Genomic DNA, 17,754 nt, shown 5'->3' with positions numbered 1-17,754 from the left:
GTGAACTGCTTATTCATTTCCATAGGTGCTACCTGACCTACTAAGTTCCTTCAGCATCTTGTATGTGTTGTTTTAGATTCCCAGCATTTGCAGAGTCTGTCAGTTCTTGCACTCTTCTCGCTGCTGCCATAATTTTTTCATCTTTCTGTATTTGCACAGTTTGTCCTCTTTTATATATTGGTGTTTGTCTTGTTGGGCGTAGACTTTCATTGATTCTATTGTGTTTCTTGTATTTACTGCAATGCCCACAAGAAAATGAATCTCAGGGTTGTATATTGTGACATATATGTACTTCGATAATATATTTGTACTTTAATCATATTGTGAAGACAGTTAAATGATGTGAGGCTAATTTACTGCATTAGAGAGTTAAATTCTGATACAAATTCTGAGAAATATTTGCCAATTAGCTATGCACATATTTAAGGCAATTAAATATTTGAACATTTCTGGTCAAGAGTGAAGAAAGGGTAGATTTCAAGCATTGCATTACCACTTAAAATGATTAATAAATGAAAGAATTTCTTCACATAATTTGTGAGTGAACAAGTTAAGTCTCTATTCATTGGAGTGTAGAAGGTTGGGGGGGATTTGATTGAGGTATTTAAAATTTTGAGAGGGATAGATAGAGTTGACGTGAATAGGCTGTTTCCATTGAGAGTAGGGGAGATTCAAACGAGAGGACATGATTTGAGAGTTAGGGGGCAGAAGTTTAAGGGAAACACGAGGGGGTATTTCTTTACTCAGAGAGTGATAGCTGTGTGGAATGAGCTTCCTATAGAAGTAGTAGAGGCCAGTTCAGTTGTGTCATTTAAGGTAAAATTGGATGGGTATATGGACAGGAAAGGAGTGGAGGGTTATGGGCTGAGTGCGGGTTGGAGGGACTAGGTGAGATTAAGAGTTCGGCACGGACTAGGAGGGCCGAGATGGCCTGTTTCCATGCTGTGATTGTTATATGGTTATATGGTTATACCGAGATGTTGAAATCTTTAGATCCATTTGTTAGGGTGTGACAGGCTTTTTAGATACCAATGTTGACATAGTATTAGCATATTACTGTTACAGAAATAAGTTGTTCTTTACTGATGTGTTTCCTGTCTTTAAAACGAGTTGTGCCATCCTTTTGTGTAATTGTCTGCAATGAATACCATCAAAGAGGGAACATGATCAATTGTTCCTTAGCTTTCCAACTGCCCGTCATGACTGGTGTGCCACTTCTGTGAATATTTCATTTAATAAAGATAAACTTACCAGCCTGCATCTCTTTCTTCGGTGGTTCCTAATAAAGATAAATGTTTAGCTTAGTATGTGGTCAAAGTCTTAGTTGAGCTGGAGACTAGTTATGATCATATTTGGTGTCCTGTTTTGACCTGCAGCAGACTGCAGAATTGGAATGGATATTGCAATTACCAGTAAAGCACAGACTTTACCAGTAATTGAAAAGTCCTGTTCTTAGAATGATTGTCAGCAATATGGACAGATAACTGTGTGGTAAATGTGTCAAAAGCCTGGGGTATCGATGTTCAGTACTGAGCTTGGCTCTGCTGGTCAATATTCAAAAGTCTCTTTCTATGGGGGAGGGAAAAATAAATTTTGAGATGTATTCATTTAAATGTGGTGCTGGGTTATCATGTTTGAACTCTTTGTTTCCATGTTTTAAAAAATAAAAATAATCACCTCCTTACTGTTATGGCCATTGATTTCAGCTAAGTTGGTGGGAACTGCAACAGTGCCTTAAGCAAATAAGAGAATGTCTGTAGATGATGAAAATCCAAGCTTGACTCACAAAATGCTGGAGGATCTCAGCAGGCCAGGCAGCACCTATGGAAAAGAGTAAACAGTTGATGTTTCAAGCTGTGACCCTTCATCAGGACTGGGAAATAGGAGATGAAAAGTCATAGTAAGAAGGTGGGGAGGAAGAAGTACAGGATGATAGGTGATAAGTGAATTCAGGAGAAGTGGGGGTGAAGTAAAGAGCTGGGAAGTTAACTGCTGAAAGAGATAAAAGGCTGGAGAAGGGGAATCCGATTGGAGAGGACAGAAGGCCATGGAAGAAAGGGAAGAGGGAGGAGCACAAGAGGGAGGTGATAGGCAGTTAAGGAGATAAAGTGAGAGAGGGAAATGGGAATGGTGAAGGAAAGTGCGGGGCAATCACCAGAAGTTTGAAAAATCAATGTGCATGACATCATATTGGAAGCTACACCTACCTTCCATCTGCCAGAAAAAGCAGGATCTCTCTGTCGCCACCCATTTCAATTCTACCTCCCATTCCTATTCCAACATGATGGTCCATGGCTTCCTCTACTGCCGTGATAGGGCCACACTCAGATTGGAGGAGCAACATCTTGTATTCCATCTGGGTAGTGTTACGTACTCGTGACACATGACAGTGGAGCCCTTGTCACGTAACTGGGGTTGAAGCTGTACTGGACTTGAGGTGATGGTGGTGACGTCGTTTTCCCGCCAGTAGAGATCATGTGACGGTTTTTTTTTACAGGTTATAAAAGGTAGACCCCACCCTGTGAGGAGGGGCAGTTCGTGGCTGGATTTGCCAGGTTGACTTCATGCCACTGCGTGTGTTAAGTGATGATGCAGTTTAGTTGAAGGATGAAGTTTTTATTTAATGCCTGTAGTTTAAAAGGCATTGCCAGCAGGTTCCTTACGATTCTGCTAGTTCGAGGAAATTAGTGGAGAGTGAAGATTGGAAGTTCGGAAGTTAAAGATCGAGGAGAATTGCTTTCTACAGTGAAACGGGGCGACCTTTGTTTGATCCTTATTTGGAAGGATTTCGTTGACTATCTTCATGTTAATCCCTGGGTTTAACCAGAAAAGATTGAGGATAGTGAGGAAGGAAAGGTCAGTGCCTTTAAGCCGTTCTGTTTTGTAAATTCTTCGTGGGAAGTTCGACGTCGGGGATCGAAGCCAAGCGACGTGAAAGAGAACTTAAATCGTCCTATAAAGTCTCTCCTTTTTAAAATGGACCGTGAGCATATCGAACTTTTGGCAATGCCACTTTTAAAAATTGTTTTTGCAATATCACTTTAAAGAACTGTTTTTACAATATCACTTTAAAGAACTGTTTTTACAATATCACTTTACGAACTGTTTGAACAGCCGCTCAGCAGCTGTTTCCGGTTGCATTAGTGTTTGTTTACTTTTGGGGGGTTTGTTTTCTGTGTTTAATAAACGTGTTGTTTGTTATACCAAACCCTTGCCAAACTCATATATTTATTGTTGCCTGAATACGTAACAGTAGTCTCCAACCTGACGGCATGAACATCAATTTCTCAAACTTTTAGTAATTCTCCCCCCCCCCCACCACCGATCCCTCACCTCCCCATTCCCATTTCCCTCTCCTTAAAATATCTCATTACCTGCCCTGCCCATTACTTCCCTATGGTGTTCCTTTCTTTCCCTTTCTTCCATGGTCTTATGTCCTCCCCATCTGATTTCCCCTTCTCCAAGCTTTTATCTCTTTAACCAATCAACTTCCCAACTTCTTAACTTCACTCCACCTCCTCTGCCGGTTTCACCTATCACCTACTACCTTGTACTTATTTCTCTCTTCCTGCCACCTTCTTAATCCAACATTTCATCTTTTTTTTCCCCAGTCCTGATGAAGGGTCTCAGCCAGAAATGTCGACTATTTACTCTTTCCCATAGATGCTGCCTGGCCTGCTGAGTGCCATCAGCAGAAATTGATTAAAATAACATGAAATCTTAAGTGAATCTGTTCTTTATCTGCCCCTCCCAGAACGCATAGTATAAGAGAAATGAAAAAGTAGCAAAGCTTGTGTCTGAGATCAAGCTAAAGTAGCAAGCAAAGAAGACGTGGAGAGACTATTTTTACGGTTTCACTTTGTGCACTGTTTAAATATGCAAATAGTTTAATGCATAAATTTATTGAAGTACTTTTTTTGTAACTATTATCAATGTAATAAGTGTGATAAATGTAATAATCTGAGTAATAAGTGACTAGATTAGATTTGGAGCACTAGGGAGCACTGTATTGCAGCCAGAAGAGATGCTGGTGCTTCATAGCTTCATCACCCTGGGTTCAGTCCTGGTCTGGATGCAGTTTGCATAAGATCTCTGTGATCATGTGGATATCTCCAGATATCTGACTTCCTTCCACGTAGTAAAGAAAGTCAGGTGGGTTAATTGGCCCCTGTAAATTGCTCTGAGAGTAAGTGAGTGGCACTAATCAGGGAAATTCTTTGGGAATGTAGAGAGATTGGTTTACAAGGGGAAGTTCAGGGAATGGGATTTTTTTGACCTTCTGTGAGTAGGTTAAATGCTCTCCTGCATCATAAGCAAATAAGGAAAACTTGTCTCTTACAAGTGAAATAAAAACATCACTATTTCATAACTGCAAGCATTGTTTTTATTACTTTAATTAAAAGTTCAATTAAAAAGTAGCTGTCTAAACTAAATTACTTTATGTTTGTAATAGATAAGTAAAATATTTTAGTAATGCATTACACTCTGCTAGAATTAATTATGACATCAATTCCACTAATAAGACTTTGATTTACAGGTTCTTGTCTTACTTGGCAGAGCAGTGAATATATTTCCTCTCTCCTACCTTCTGAATTTCTTTCGAGATCATAAAATTACTCCTAAAATGATGTTTGTTATGTGGTTTAGTGGTAAGTAAATTTTAGATTTAATGCTCCCTGAAATTATAGGATATATTTAAATTTTAAATCTTGAATGTAAATTATTGTAAAATGTTATTGACAAATCAAGGCACAGACACTGTGTATATAAAAGAAGTTCAGTCATGATTTTATTGAATAATACAGCAGGCACGAATAACCTGATAGCATTAAAATTTCTTCTAAGAACACAAGTAGGAGCATAAATAGTTATGTTTTTATGAAGCTCATCAGTTTCATAAAATTGAATTTTATATTTTACCATATTACACTAAACATCAGCATAATTGATCACATAAAATTTGTAATAGATGAGCACTTTAAATTGTTTTATATCTTTTAACATCTTGAAGTGCTTCACAGAAGTATAATTGGACAAAAGTGCAGACAAATTCGAAAAAATACCCGAATTCCTAACAGGTTGGATGGGTCAGAGGAAGGTTTCAAACAAACTGCTTTAGGTGTAGAATGCTCCTACCTTTTCATTTTCCTTTCAGATGAAATACAATAAAGTGCTTTTAGTTTTCAGCCTGAAATGTCAAGCATTTCTTTCCTCCCATCAATGCTGCCCAGCCCTTTGAGTTCTTCCAGATTGTTTGTTGCTTTTGATTACATAGTTGCATTTTTTCTTAATTTTAGCCCCAGAAGCTTTTCTGCATTTATTTGACCACCTGCTTCCCTCCTGTTGGGGTGGGGTGGGGAGTAGCGGGAGGAGTCAGATGAAACAATACTGTAGCTATCAGACCAGACAGCCACCTGAGCAAATTATAATATCTGAATGTTTGGCATGTATCTCTGCGGTAGAATACAGATATGTCTTGTTATGTCCACTGTTTAGAATTAGTGCTTTTATGCCTAACATTTGTGGATTCAACATCCACTCCAAAGAATTGATCATGTTAATCCAGACAGGCATCTCGAAGCATTGCAGTGTTGGTAATGCTTTATTTTAAATGAGGCCACTTAATTTGTGAGATAAACATGACACTTTTTGAAGAAGAGGAGCATATCCACAGAAATTCTGCAAAACTCTCCAACTTTTATTTATCCTCAACTTTTACCACTTTTCAAACCAATTCCTGGTTAATTACCTCACTGCTATTAATGTCTAGTAGTCAGAAGTATTTTAATGGCTGCAAAGAGCTTTAGCATTTAATGATACCTTGAAGGACTTCAAATAAATCTAAACTTTATTTATTTATAATGACCTACCCACTCGCCCTTTACTGTGATGAATGGAATTGCTTCAACTTGTGTAATGTTGGCTAATCATTATTCCTTATGTATCACTGATAACACAATCTTGCTGATTCTTGGATTTTAAAATGTGTAGAAATAAAAGCAAACAAGTAGACCTTTAAATAATTATAATTTATAACTATCCAAAGATTTTAATCTAAGATTTTTTTTTAATTATAATTCAGATGGTTGTTTATACTTCATGGTCTTTGCTTCACCTCAAAAAATTTTAAAACACTCGATTCCATTTTTAATAAAACATCCCCTTTCTGATTGAATTTGCAGTGTTTCAGACTAGTTTATTTTAAAATTGAAAGAGACAGTACTACTGATTTTAAGCTTCTAATTACTGTGCAGAATCTAACATTTAATTAACTATTTTGAAAATATCAGGTCTTCGTGGTGCCATTCCTTATGCTTTGAGTCTACATTTGGAGCTTAAACCAATAGCGAAGCGCCAGCTTATTGGAACAACCACCATAATCATTGTGCTTTTCACAATTCTGGTTTTGGGTGGGGGAACAATGCCTCTGATCAGACTGATGGACATTGAGGATCCCAAAACCCGTCGAAGAAATAAGAAAGATATTACACTCAGCAAAACTGAGAAAATGGTACGTGAGTTCATATCCTTTGGTACTCATTATCTTGACATAGGAATCTTGCTGTAGACGTCAAAGCAGACAGCTGAAAGTAGCTCTGAGTCAAATGGAATGCCACAGTGAAGCCACAATCACAATTTGCATATGTAAACCTCTGTTCTTTACATATGACTGAGATGGAAGTATTGTTTTGAATGAGTTCATTTTACGTCATCTTTAGAATTCTGTGCATTTGTTACATATTTTATATGTTTATTTCATATGAGTTGCACTAATACAACCTGGAAGTAAAAATTTCAGTGTGACTTTTTAAGATGTAATACCTAATTTGTAATTGACAGTCCAATTGAATTTATAGCTACAGCCCTATCTTAATAGGCAATTCTAACTGATTGTTGTTGTTTTCAGGGCAACACTGTTGAATCTGAGCACTTATCAGAGCTAACCGAGGAGGAATATGAGGCACAGTACATCAAACGACAAGATCTTAAAGGCTTCATGTGGTTGGATGCTAAATATTTGAACCCTTTCTTTACACGAAGACTTACTCCTGAGGTTAGCCACTCTAATTTTCTTAGAATTGAAGTGAACCTTTGCATGAGATATAGCTTCTAACCAAAATTGTTCTTGCAGTCAGTGCCTGTATCTCATGCAAAAAACCTCCTGAAGGTGGTTGAAATCCTATCATACATTAACCTAGTAAGTAATTGAAAATCTTTAGTGCTCATATTGCACCTGTTCCCAAGATGAGGCTTTCCAGGACATCAGAGATAACCTCATCCTTCAAAGAAATAGAGTATACCTTTCTCCACCGTTGATACTGCGCTCCCTTATTTTCCCACTGCCTTAACAGGGGTAAGATCTTCTTGTCCTCATCTACTACCTCATAAGCCTCCATATCCAACACTTCATTGTCTGCAACTTCTGCCATGTTCAATGGGATCCTACCACCTAACGCTCTCCACATTCTGCAGGAATTGCTCCCTCTGTAATTCTCTTCTCCCCATTAATCTCCCTCCTGGCACTTAACACTGTAAGTGGCAGAAGTACTATGCATGGCTATTCATCTCCTCCCTCATCTTCATTCAGAGCTGCAAACTGTCCTAGTCCTTCCAGGTGAGCCAAATCTATTGGGGCAACACCTCATATTCCGTCTAGGTATGCTCCAACCTAATGCCATGAACATTGATTTCTCCAAATTCTGGTAATCCTTTCCTTCCCCCTTCCCTCTTCAATTCCCCACTCTGGCCTCCCGTGTCTATCACCACCCTGTGGTGTCCCTCCTCCCTCCCTTTCTTCCATGATCCACTCTCCTCTCCTATCAGATTCCTTCTTGTCTAGCCCTTTACAACTTTCCACCCGTCACCTCCCAACTTCTCACTTGATCCCCTCCCCTCCACCTTCTTATTCTGACATCTTCCCCCTTCCTTTCCAATCCTGAATCTTGGAGAGGGCTCGAGAGCTCTTGGCCCAAAATGTTGACTGTTTAGTCATTTCCATAGATGCTGCCTTGCCTGCAAAGGTCCTGCAGCATTTTGTGTGTGTTGCTCTGGATTTCCAGCATCTGTGCAATCACTTGTATTTATGAAATTGCATTCTTTTTCTATCATTATGGCAGCATAATTTCACTTATCAAGTTAATGTTCCTTCAATAACTGTAAAACAAGATTTCTTTATTGATAAGTGTAAAAGCATGGCTCAATATCTTACCTCTTTCCAGTATATTTATGAAACAATACTGTTCATTCTAGATCACCTTAAATTCTCACCTCTATGTCATTCCAAAGCACTCTACGTTTAATGAAGACATTTTTTAAAATGTTCGACATAAATCTGACAGCCCTTTTGCAAATACTCACTAACATCAAGTGATAGTAAACCAATATTCTGGAAGTCATCTTGATTGAGAATTAAATATGATCTACTGTACCAGGAACAGTGTTCATTCTCTTCAAAACTATATAACCTGGCATCTTAGTTTAAGTTGCAAGGCCAAATGAGACCTTCATTAACATTTTTTAAAATGAAAGAGCATGTAGCCCTACTGGTCTTGGAAAATGTAGCACTACGTCAAATGTTGGGAAGTTATGCCGCAACTTTATACAATTAGTTAGGCTGCATCTGAAGAACAGCATTCAATTCTGATCTTTCCATTATAGGAAGGAGCTGTCTGGATCGGAGGGCATGGATAAACTTCATTTGTTTTACCAGGAGTGACAAAGGCTGAAGGGAGATCTGACAGTTTTATAAGATTATGAGAGGCATAGAAGAGTGAACAGCTGTTATCTTTTGGCCAATAAAATGCCTAATACTAAAAGAGATAGATTTAGAGTAAAAGGGAGTAAATTCAAAGGAGGTGTGTGGGCAATTAATGTTTCCACACAGCATGATGGGTGCCTGGAATGCACTGCCAGGTGTAGTAGAAGAGGCAAGTACAACAGTGGGGTTCAAGAGGCTCTTAGATTGGCACGTGAATGTGCAGAGAACTGAGGGATATGCTCATTGTTTGAGCAGAAGAGAATAGTTTAGTTAGGCATTTAATTACTAGTTTAATTAGTTCACAGCATCGTGGGCTGAAAGACTTCCTGTGTTGTACTGTCCTATATTCTAATACTAAAGGGTACTTGGAGAGCAATCAACAGATGACATAAGGAAAACACGAGGAAATCTGCAGATGCTGGAAATTCAAGCAACACACACAAAATGCTGGTGGAACACAGCAGGTCAGGCAGCATCTATTGGGAGAAGCACTTCTCCCTGTAGATGCTGCCTGACCTGCGTGTTGCTGACAAAAGGCTTATTTGTTACCTTGTGCAATTAGGGAGGAACTTGTAAATAAACGTTGAATTTCATCAATAAGATCATTTGAACAGGTTTATTTTAATAATTACACATTCTTGCAGTAGCTTTACTGGAACAAATGTTCACAAGTTTAGTATTTTCCGTGAAAATTTCAAATCCACAACCCATGTGATTAAATGCATATTTAAATTTTCTGGTAACAAGTTAATGCCACAAAATATGAACAAGCTGTTTGAAGGGATAGTTCCGTATCCATTGTAAAGTTTGAATTAGTAAAATAACAGAAGTAGAATGTTCAGGTTTCTTTTATTTTTAAAATATATATTTTCACAGCATTGTAATAAAGTCACAGTAAATATGAAAATCCAATTGTGAAAACTTTTAATGTTTAAAAAAATAACTGACATGCAAATTGATTACAAAAAAGTCTTGGTAATAATGTATGTATCCTCATATTTGTAATTTTCCTAAACTCACTAGGACTTGCATCATGGGAGAATACAGATGAAAACATTAACCAATAAATGGTATGAAGAAGTGCGTCAGGGACCATCAGGTTCCGAAGATGATGAGCAGGAACTGCTGTAGCTTTTCTATTACTACGCATGAAGATTCAGTTCAAGGATGAGCACCCGTTGGACTCAAATGCACGGCAATGCATTCTGAAGTTCTTAAAGTGCACCTTGTGCCCTTTGTACGATGTTCTAATATTTAAAAAGAGAATAAGATATGGGTACGCTTATTTCTTGAAAATATTTTGCATGTTCAGATTATTATAATGGTGGACAATTAACACTAATCTAAGGAATATCTATTTTTTTAAATTGGATAAAACTGAATGTATCACACTGGTTTATGCACTTTACTTTCTTGTAAATAAGATGGCGGTTTTATATTCTATCCACTTTTTCTGAGGATGATAGCGACTTACACTTGCCATAGATCTATTATATAACTACTTAAGAGTAAACGGTTGTTGAAATCCCTCTCTCTGAATGTGAACTATTCAGTTGGTTTACTTTGTGGTGCTGAGATGTATCCTGGGAAGCTCTGGGACACATCATCAGTGATGTAAAGTGGGCCCATCAGGTGTTTTGGGTCTTTCAACATCAGACAGCCTCACCCGAACTACCCAGTCAGGGTCGATCAGTCTCTGGCTTGTGTCCCAGCAGCGTGGTCCACTGGTCACAACCTCTTGATCCACAACCATCTGGAGGCACGCTCAGAGGACTGCCCAGAATGCTCTTTGCAGGCTTCGTAATGCCAAGCAAGGAGTAGGACCTACAGACCGAGCGGCCAGCAAAACCTCTACATTCCACATCTATAGGCTCTCAATGTGCCCTCCACCCTGTCTCTGGCACTGCTCTACCAGCTCCTGGTATTTGGACTTGCTATTCTCAAACACCTCCTCAGTCTGGTCTTCCCAAGATACCGTCAGTTCCACCGTGACCACCTGCTTCGAGGCTTCTAACAGAATGACCATGTCATTCTTCACTGATGATATTGTGATGAATTCAAGGAACTTTAGTTGCTTGCAAAATCAATTTTTCAATCATGTGGCGATCAAGCCTGCTGGTAACCTGGGCTGAGGCAATGGATGTTCTCCAACTTTGACACAGGCTGTGGGTTTTCTGAGATGGCGGAGGTGCTTACTCATGTTAATGGCTGAGGAGGTATATTTTCTGCTACAGCCTTCTGCACCTGGTCATGGCACCAGCAGTAGCAACCTTCTCCCAGGGCTTTTGGGCGGCTGCTGAGGATGCGCTCCATGGTCCCTCTACCAGGGCAGAGAGGACATGATGGCGCCTCGCCGATACCCCAAGCAAAAAGTTTTGCTGGACTAGGCAGGATGTTGTATACAGCCTGGATCATGAACTTGATGCACTGGAGTTCTGCCTGTCAGATGTTTAGAGATCTTCCTCTTCAGCGCACCCTCCTGCCTTGTCCAAGCTCCCTGATTCCCCATTTCTACCATCCTGATGGTACGCACTTCCTCAACAACTGCATGCACCTCTCTCTGGCCCAGTTTGCATCTGTCCCTGCCCTGGATCCTGTCGAAGGTAAGTGGCCCAACCCAGCCTGATGAGATGCCACTGGCCCTATCAGACCCCTATACCTCAGATGTGACTCAGCCATCTCCACTGCCTCATGGGCCTTCCACTTCCTGCCTGTTTAAACCTCAATGTCTGCTGACCAGACTCTGGGGTCACTGGAATCTCTATATAGCAGCAATTCTTTTGTATGGGAAACCATAAACACCTCATTCAGGCTTCTGAATAGAAACTACAGTTTATTCCTCGTCCTGTACTTGTAATTAATTTGAAGACTTGACCTGTGTTGGTTATTTGACATGAATAGAGCACTAAGTTAACTTGAATTCTCATGGTGTCCAAAGTTATTGCAGATTGTGCTGGTTTATGAACATCAGATTCTCTGCAAAACTTTTTGTTCCATATAAAATCTGGTACATATTGGAAGATCAAAAAAATTCCTATTTCATATAAACTTTAGTTTGAAATTGGAACTAATTGTAAAGTCATGTGTGAGATAGCTTTCTGTACTTGATCCATTTGTTGAATGGCTTTCACCATCCCACTGGAAGTGGAGAGACAAATGTAGTTAAAACAAAATGCTTTTAAAATGTGCATTTTCATTAAGTAAGAGTAGTTTTAAAACCTGGCAGTACAGATTTAAGTATATAACTTGATTATACACATTCCAGCCCACAAATGGATCAGACCAAATATCCCTTAAACTTTTACTGTAGCAAAACAATATACCATGCATTGCATGGTAAACAATCATATATTGATTTAATGGCAAGTTGGTTGACTCAGCATGAGTAATTTCTTGAGAAATTTTAGTTTTGAAATTCCAACTCTGTCTATTGCAATCTAAGATACTACGTTAAGGTTATAAAATGTGTTTTTGATATGGGTGTACCTTTTTGCTATGGATTCCAACATAGAGCAGTATATTTATGGAAAGGTCTAATTTCTTATCTCAAGTTTCCAAACGAATTAATTTACTTGGATCTGCCTTTTGAAAATATACCTTACCTGGATGGTGCATATCAGAAACTAAGACTTGCATCATGTTCAAACAAAATCTGTTCACGTTGCCACAGGGTATATACTGTATATATACACACACGTAATTATAAAAATAACCTGATTTTTATTCCAAATGTACATGTGTCATTTTGAAATAATCACTAGTATTGGCTGAAATTTTCAAAAAAAAGTTCAGCTTTTTTTTTGCTTTCTATCAAGTTCAAAGATCGTTGTCCAATTAAAAAAATAATTGTTTTCCAATTATTTATTAAATCATTCCCAGACAAAGTTTAAATTCTTCTAACATAAAAATGTTAATTCAATATTGTGATCAAGCACCAGTTTTAAATGGCTTAACTGATTCCTAATTCTGGATCTTGTACAATAAAAACTTAAACTTCCTAGAAAAGAAAACTCATTTGGTTCATTGTTTTGCATCTTCATCAGAAAATTGGAAAATCTAGCGAATTTTCACCCTATAGATCCTTCCAAAAGTGTACATCTTGTAATAATAGTAGCCCTCCGTTAGTCTCGATAGACCATGGATTTGCACCTTGGAAGTTTCCAGGGCGCAAGCCTGGGCAGGGGTTTTTTTATGGAAGACTGGCAGTTGCCCAAGCTGCAAGTCTCCCCTCTCCACGCTACCGATGTTGTCCAAGGGGGCATTAGACATCTTGTAATATTGTTGAATCAAAGAGAAATGCAACTTCTCTTTCTATGCTTTCCTAGTGTTCTATTGAGTATTTCTATATACAGTACTAGCTACCAGGCATCTTCATCAGAATTCAAGGTTGAACAGTCAACACTTAACGCTGTCTTTCACAGAAGTATAGAATTTGCCACCTCCTCTGGTCTTTCCTTAACTTTAAAATGTGATGTATCATTTAATAGATGACATCGATATGGGTTTACACTTTTTAACATAGTGGCATGGGCAGGTAATTATTCAAGAGGGTTATCATTTCAAGGAAAATAGGGAGGAGATGGCTTACAAGAATGATTAAAATATTTGACTTTCTAATCTGTTGCTTCTCAAGTTTAACACAATTATCTAACAAGACTTGTTTATTGAATTGGCATATTGAATAACAATTTAGTCCCATAATTGAAACAGAAGTGTAACCCCCTGGGTCGCCTCAGACTCGCTCAGCTCGTTTCCGTCTAGGGGGAGTAGCCTTCGGCCCCGCCAAACTGGGTAATCAGCTGGTGTGGATGCTGTGTGATGTCCCCACCTCGCCCACAAACAGACAGTACACCATATGCGATTAAATGAGTACAATTTATAAAGGTTACTATAACTAAGTGATTAATAACGATACAGTAAATATGAAGAGAAAATTAAAGAAAAGGCGCCAAACTTATCAAAGTCCAAACCACTTTGTGCACAGCCGTTGGAGCTCAATTTCTGAAGTCTTCTGGCCACCATTCGATCCCCTCCGAACTCCTCGACTCTCCAAACAGCTCAGGACCCTCCGAGTGGTCAACCAAGCACATCTAGCTTCATCCCCCCCTCCTCGGACCCCCCTTTGGGGTCCGATCCTCACCCAGTTTAGAGCATTGCGTCCTCTCTCTCGACCCCCTCGCGCCGATCTGCCCAAAAGCCCGTCAACAAAAGCTTACAAACTCAGAAGAAAGAACATTAATCTCCATTTGGTTTACAAAGGAATACCATTCTCGTTATCAGTAAATTTGCATTCCTGCTAGTTAACAAAAGGAAACCCTTTCCCAACAGTAACAAAGAAAAAAAGAAACCCCCTTTACAGAAGGATTGTCTAATTTGAATAAATTTGTTTTCTATGTAAGTGGTGTTTCTAATTTTCAAACTTTTGTACAGATTTATTGAGAGTTTTGATCTAACGGGTTATCTATTCTAAAGCAAATATTCATGAAGGGTCATGAAGAGTCATTATTTAAAGTTGTGAATAAATATTTAGAGTCAGATTACTTGTGGAGCTAACCAAATTTTATAGAAGCATGCTGAGAACTGGACAATAAACATCACTGGAAATAGTATGCCATTGTTTCATTAATAGGTATTGCCGCATAATTGTAGAACGTGCATGTTAAAAATCTAGAGGTTGTGTTGCTGTTAAATGCTTCACAAAGCAAAATTTTGTGTGATGTTGGAAACACCAACTCCAGCCATCATAATTCCTCCAGTATTAATTTCTTGAAGGAAATAGGGTAACGGGAAGGAGGCAGATCAACCAAGTGTAAACTGCAGAAATTTTATGCAATGTTTTTGCTTATTACAAGGGAAGAATAGTGAGAAACAACAATGTACTTCCTCACATCAAATGAAGAGCAGGCACAAAATGGAATCTTAGTTTTGATATCATTACCATGTATTTTGTAATGTTTTATCCATGATTAATGATCCACTATTTATGACAGATGATGATTATTAGCTTCTCATGGAGTTAGATGAAGTTGATGGCTCTGGGCCTGTACTTGCTGGTGTTTAGAAGAATGAGGGGGGCATCTCATTGAACCCTATCATAAATTAAAAGGCTTGTATAGGGTGGGTGTGGTAAAGGATGTTTCCTATAGTGAGGAGTCTAGGACCAGAGGGCACAACCTCAGAATAGAGACATCCACTTAGAACAGCGATGAGGAAGAATTTCTTTAGCAGAGGATAGTGAATCTGTGGAATTCATTGACATAGATGGCTGTACAGGCCAAGTCACTGAGTATATTTAAAGCTGAGGGTCCTGGTTAGTTAGGATGTCAACATTACAGTAAAAAAACAGGAGAATGGGATTGAGAGGGAGAATAAATCAGCCATGATGGAATGGAGGAGAAGACTCCATAGGCCAAATAGCCTAATTCTGCTCCTTTGTCTTATGGTCTTGAAGGTAGTTCAACTGCTTTAACTCTAATGCGATATCTTTATAGGCAAGCAATTTTATAGCTGAACTGCCCACAACTGATAGGAAATCATAGAAGCAAGTGGTTTTTTATATAGGAACTTAAAAAAAAAAGATAAGATACTGAAATAATGGAATGGTTATGCTAAAAATTGAAATAATATCACTTTATTAACAAATATTTGAATTAAATATTTATTCTGAATAAGTAGCATGTTTCATGCTTGCTCCTCATGTGTCTTATTTCCAGGAGCTTCCCTCCGTCCTTGAAAATAGTGAGATTATAGGTTATTTTTGAGTAATTATTGCTGGTTCAGTAGTTTCTGTGAGTTGTACATGATTCAAAGCTGCTGATCGGTACAATATTCTACACAAACTAACCAAATAAAACAACAAGTAGAATCAGTAAGTATCTGGAATTTATATCAGCTGGTACGTTCCCACCACAAAGGAAACAGACATACAGTAACATGTTGATTTCTTTCTTTACTGATGGTGATTAACCTGTTTACAGTCTTTTCTGTTAGGTGACATTGATACTAAGCAGTGTTTATTTTCTGTATAAATATGAAAGGTCATTCGTTGCTAACTTATTCATAAGATGTGCAATTAGTAGTACTGTAATTACATTACTTGGTAACCAGAAACTGGTTACCTTGCCTTTAAGAATTTTTGTGAACAATCACTTTGTTTCGTAGCATATCTCAAGTTTATAGTATTGTAAGGTACTAATTGATGAAGGGATTAGAGTTTATCAATGGCATCCTCTGATAAATATCAATAATATAAAATGATATTTATATGTTAATCCATTGAATAGTTAATGGTAAATTATCTTTTTACTTTTTAATCTTTACTTTTGTCAAGCCATGTTTGCTGAACAAAAACAAAGATTTAATCTTTGCTCAAATGCATTTAGAAACATAGAAAACCTACAGCACAATACAGGCTCTTCGGGCCACAAAGTTGTGCCGAACTCGTCCCTACCTTAGAAATTACTAGGCTTACCCATAGCCCTCCATTTTACTAAGCTCCATGTACCTATGTAAAAGTCTCTTAAAAGACCCTATCATATCCGTCTTCCCCCACCGTTGCCGGCAGCCCATTCCACGCACTCACTACTCTCTGAGTAAAAAACTTAACCCTGACATCTCCTCTGTACCTACTCCCCAGCACCTTAAACCTGTGTCCTCTTGTGGCAACCATTTCAGCCCTAGGAAAAAGCCTCTGACTATCCACACGATCAATGGCTCTCATCTTGTACACATCTATCAGGTCACCTCTCATCCTCCTTCGCTTCAAGGAGAAAAGGCTGAGTTCACTCAACCTATTCTCATAAGGCATGCTCCCCAATCCAGGAAACGTCCTTGTAAATCTCCTCTGTACCCTTTCTATGGCTTCCATATCCTTCCTGTAGTGAGGCCACCAGAACTGAGCACAGTACTCCAAGTGGGGTCTGAGCAGTGTCCTATATAGCTGCAACATTACCTCTTGGCTCCTAAATTCAATTCCACAATTGATTAAGGCCAATACACCATATGCCTTCTTAACCACAGAGTCAACCTGCGCAGCTGCTTTGAGTGTCCTAGGGACTCGGACCCCAAGCTCCCTCTGATCCTCCACACTGCCAAGAGTCTTAACTTCAATACTATATTCTGCCATCATATTTGACCTACCAAAATGAACCACTTCACACTTAACTGGGTTGAACTCTACCTACCACTTCTCAGCCCAGTTTTGTATCCTATCAATGTCCTGCTGTAACCTCTGACAGCCCTCCACGTTATCCACTACACCTCCGTCCTATGTGTCATCAGCAAACTTACTAACCCATCCCACCACTTCCTCATCCAGGTCATTTATAAAAATCACGATGGGTAAGGGTCCCAGAACAGATCCCTGAGGCATCCCACTGGTAACTGACCTCCAAACAGAATATGACCCGTCTTCAACCACTCTGCCTTTTGTGGGCAAGCCAGTTCTGGATCCACACAGCAATGTCCCCTTGGATCCCATGCCTCCTTCTCAATAAGCCTTGCATGGGGTACCTTATCAAATGCCTTGCTGAAATCCATATACACTACATCTACGACTCTTCCTTCATCAATGTGTTTAGTCACATCCTCAAAAAATTCAATCAGGCTCCTAAGGCACAACTGCCCTTGACAAAATCATGTTGACTACTCCTAATCATTATACCTCTCCAAATGTTCATAACTCCTACCTCTCAGGATCTTCTCCATCAACTTACCATCCACTGAGGTAAGACTCACTGGTCTATAATTTCCTGGCTATCTCTACTCCCTTTCTTGAATAAAGGAAAACCATCCGCAACCTCCCAATCTTCGGGAGCCTCTCCCATCCCCATTGATGTTGCAAAGATCATCAACAGAGGCTCAGCAGTATCCTCCCTCGCCTCCCACAATAGCCTGGGGTACATTTCATCCAGTCCCGGCGACTTATCCAACTTGATGCTTTCCAAAAGCTCCAGCACATCCTCTTTCTTAATATCTACATACTCAAACTTTTCAGT

The 17,754-nt window shown here is 39.0% G+C and overlaps 1 protein-coding gene across 1 annotated transcript in view; it reads left to right on the top strand.

The window, feature by feature from the left end:
* Positions 1-10,288, top strand: part of slc9a8 (solute carrier family 9 member 8) — a 91,270-nt gene extending 80,982 nt beyond the window's left edge. The window contains exons 13-16 of the mRNA XM_059980518.1: positions 4,538-4,649; positions 6,291-6,511; positions 6,908-7,054; positions 9,782-10,288. Coding sequence (XP_059836501.1) covers positions 4,538-4,649; positions 6,291-6,511; positions 6,908-7,054; positions 9,782-9,889 — 588 coding nt within the window. The 3' untranslated portion in view covers positions 9,890-10,288. The remainder of the gene's footprint in view (positions 1-4,537; positions 4,650-6,290; positions 6,512-6,907; positions 7,055-9,781) is intronic.
* The last annotated feature ends 7,466 nt before the right edge of the window (positions 10,289-17,754 follow it).

This window comes from Hypanus sabinus, chromosome 9, assembly GCF_030144855.1.
Source record: "Hypanus sabinus isolate sHypSab1 chromosome 9, sHypSab1.hap1, whole genome shotgun sequence".
In the NCBI taxonomy this organism is placed as follows: Eukaryota; Metazoa; Chordata; class Chondrichthyes; order Myliobatiformes; family Dasyatidae; genus Hypanus; species Hypanus sabinus.
The sequence above is the reverse complement of the archived record's forward strand: the minus strand, read 5'-3'. Positions and strand labels throughout refer to the sequence as shown.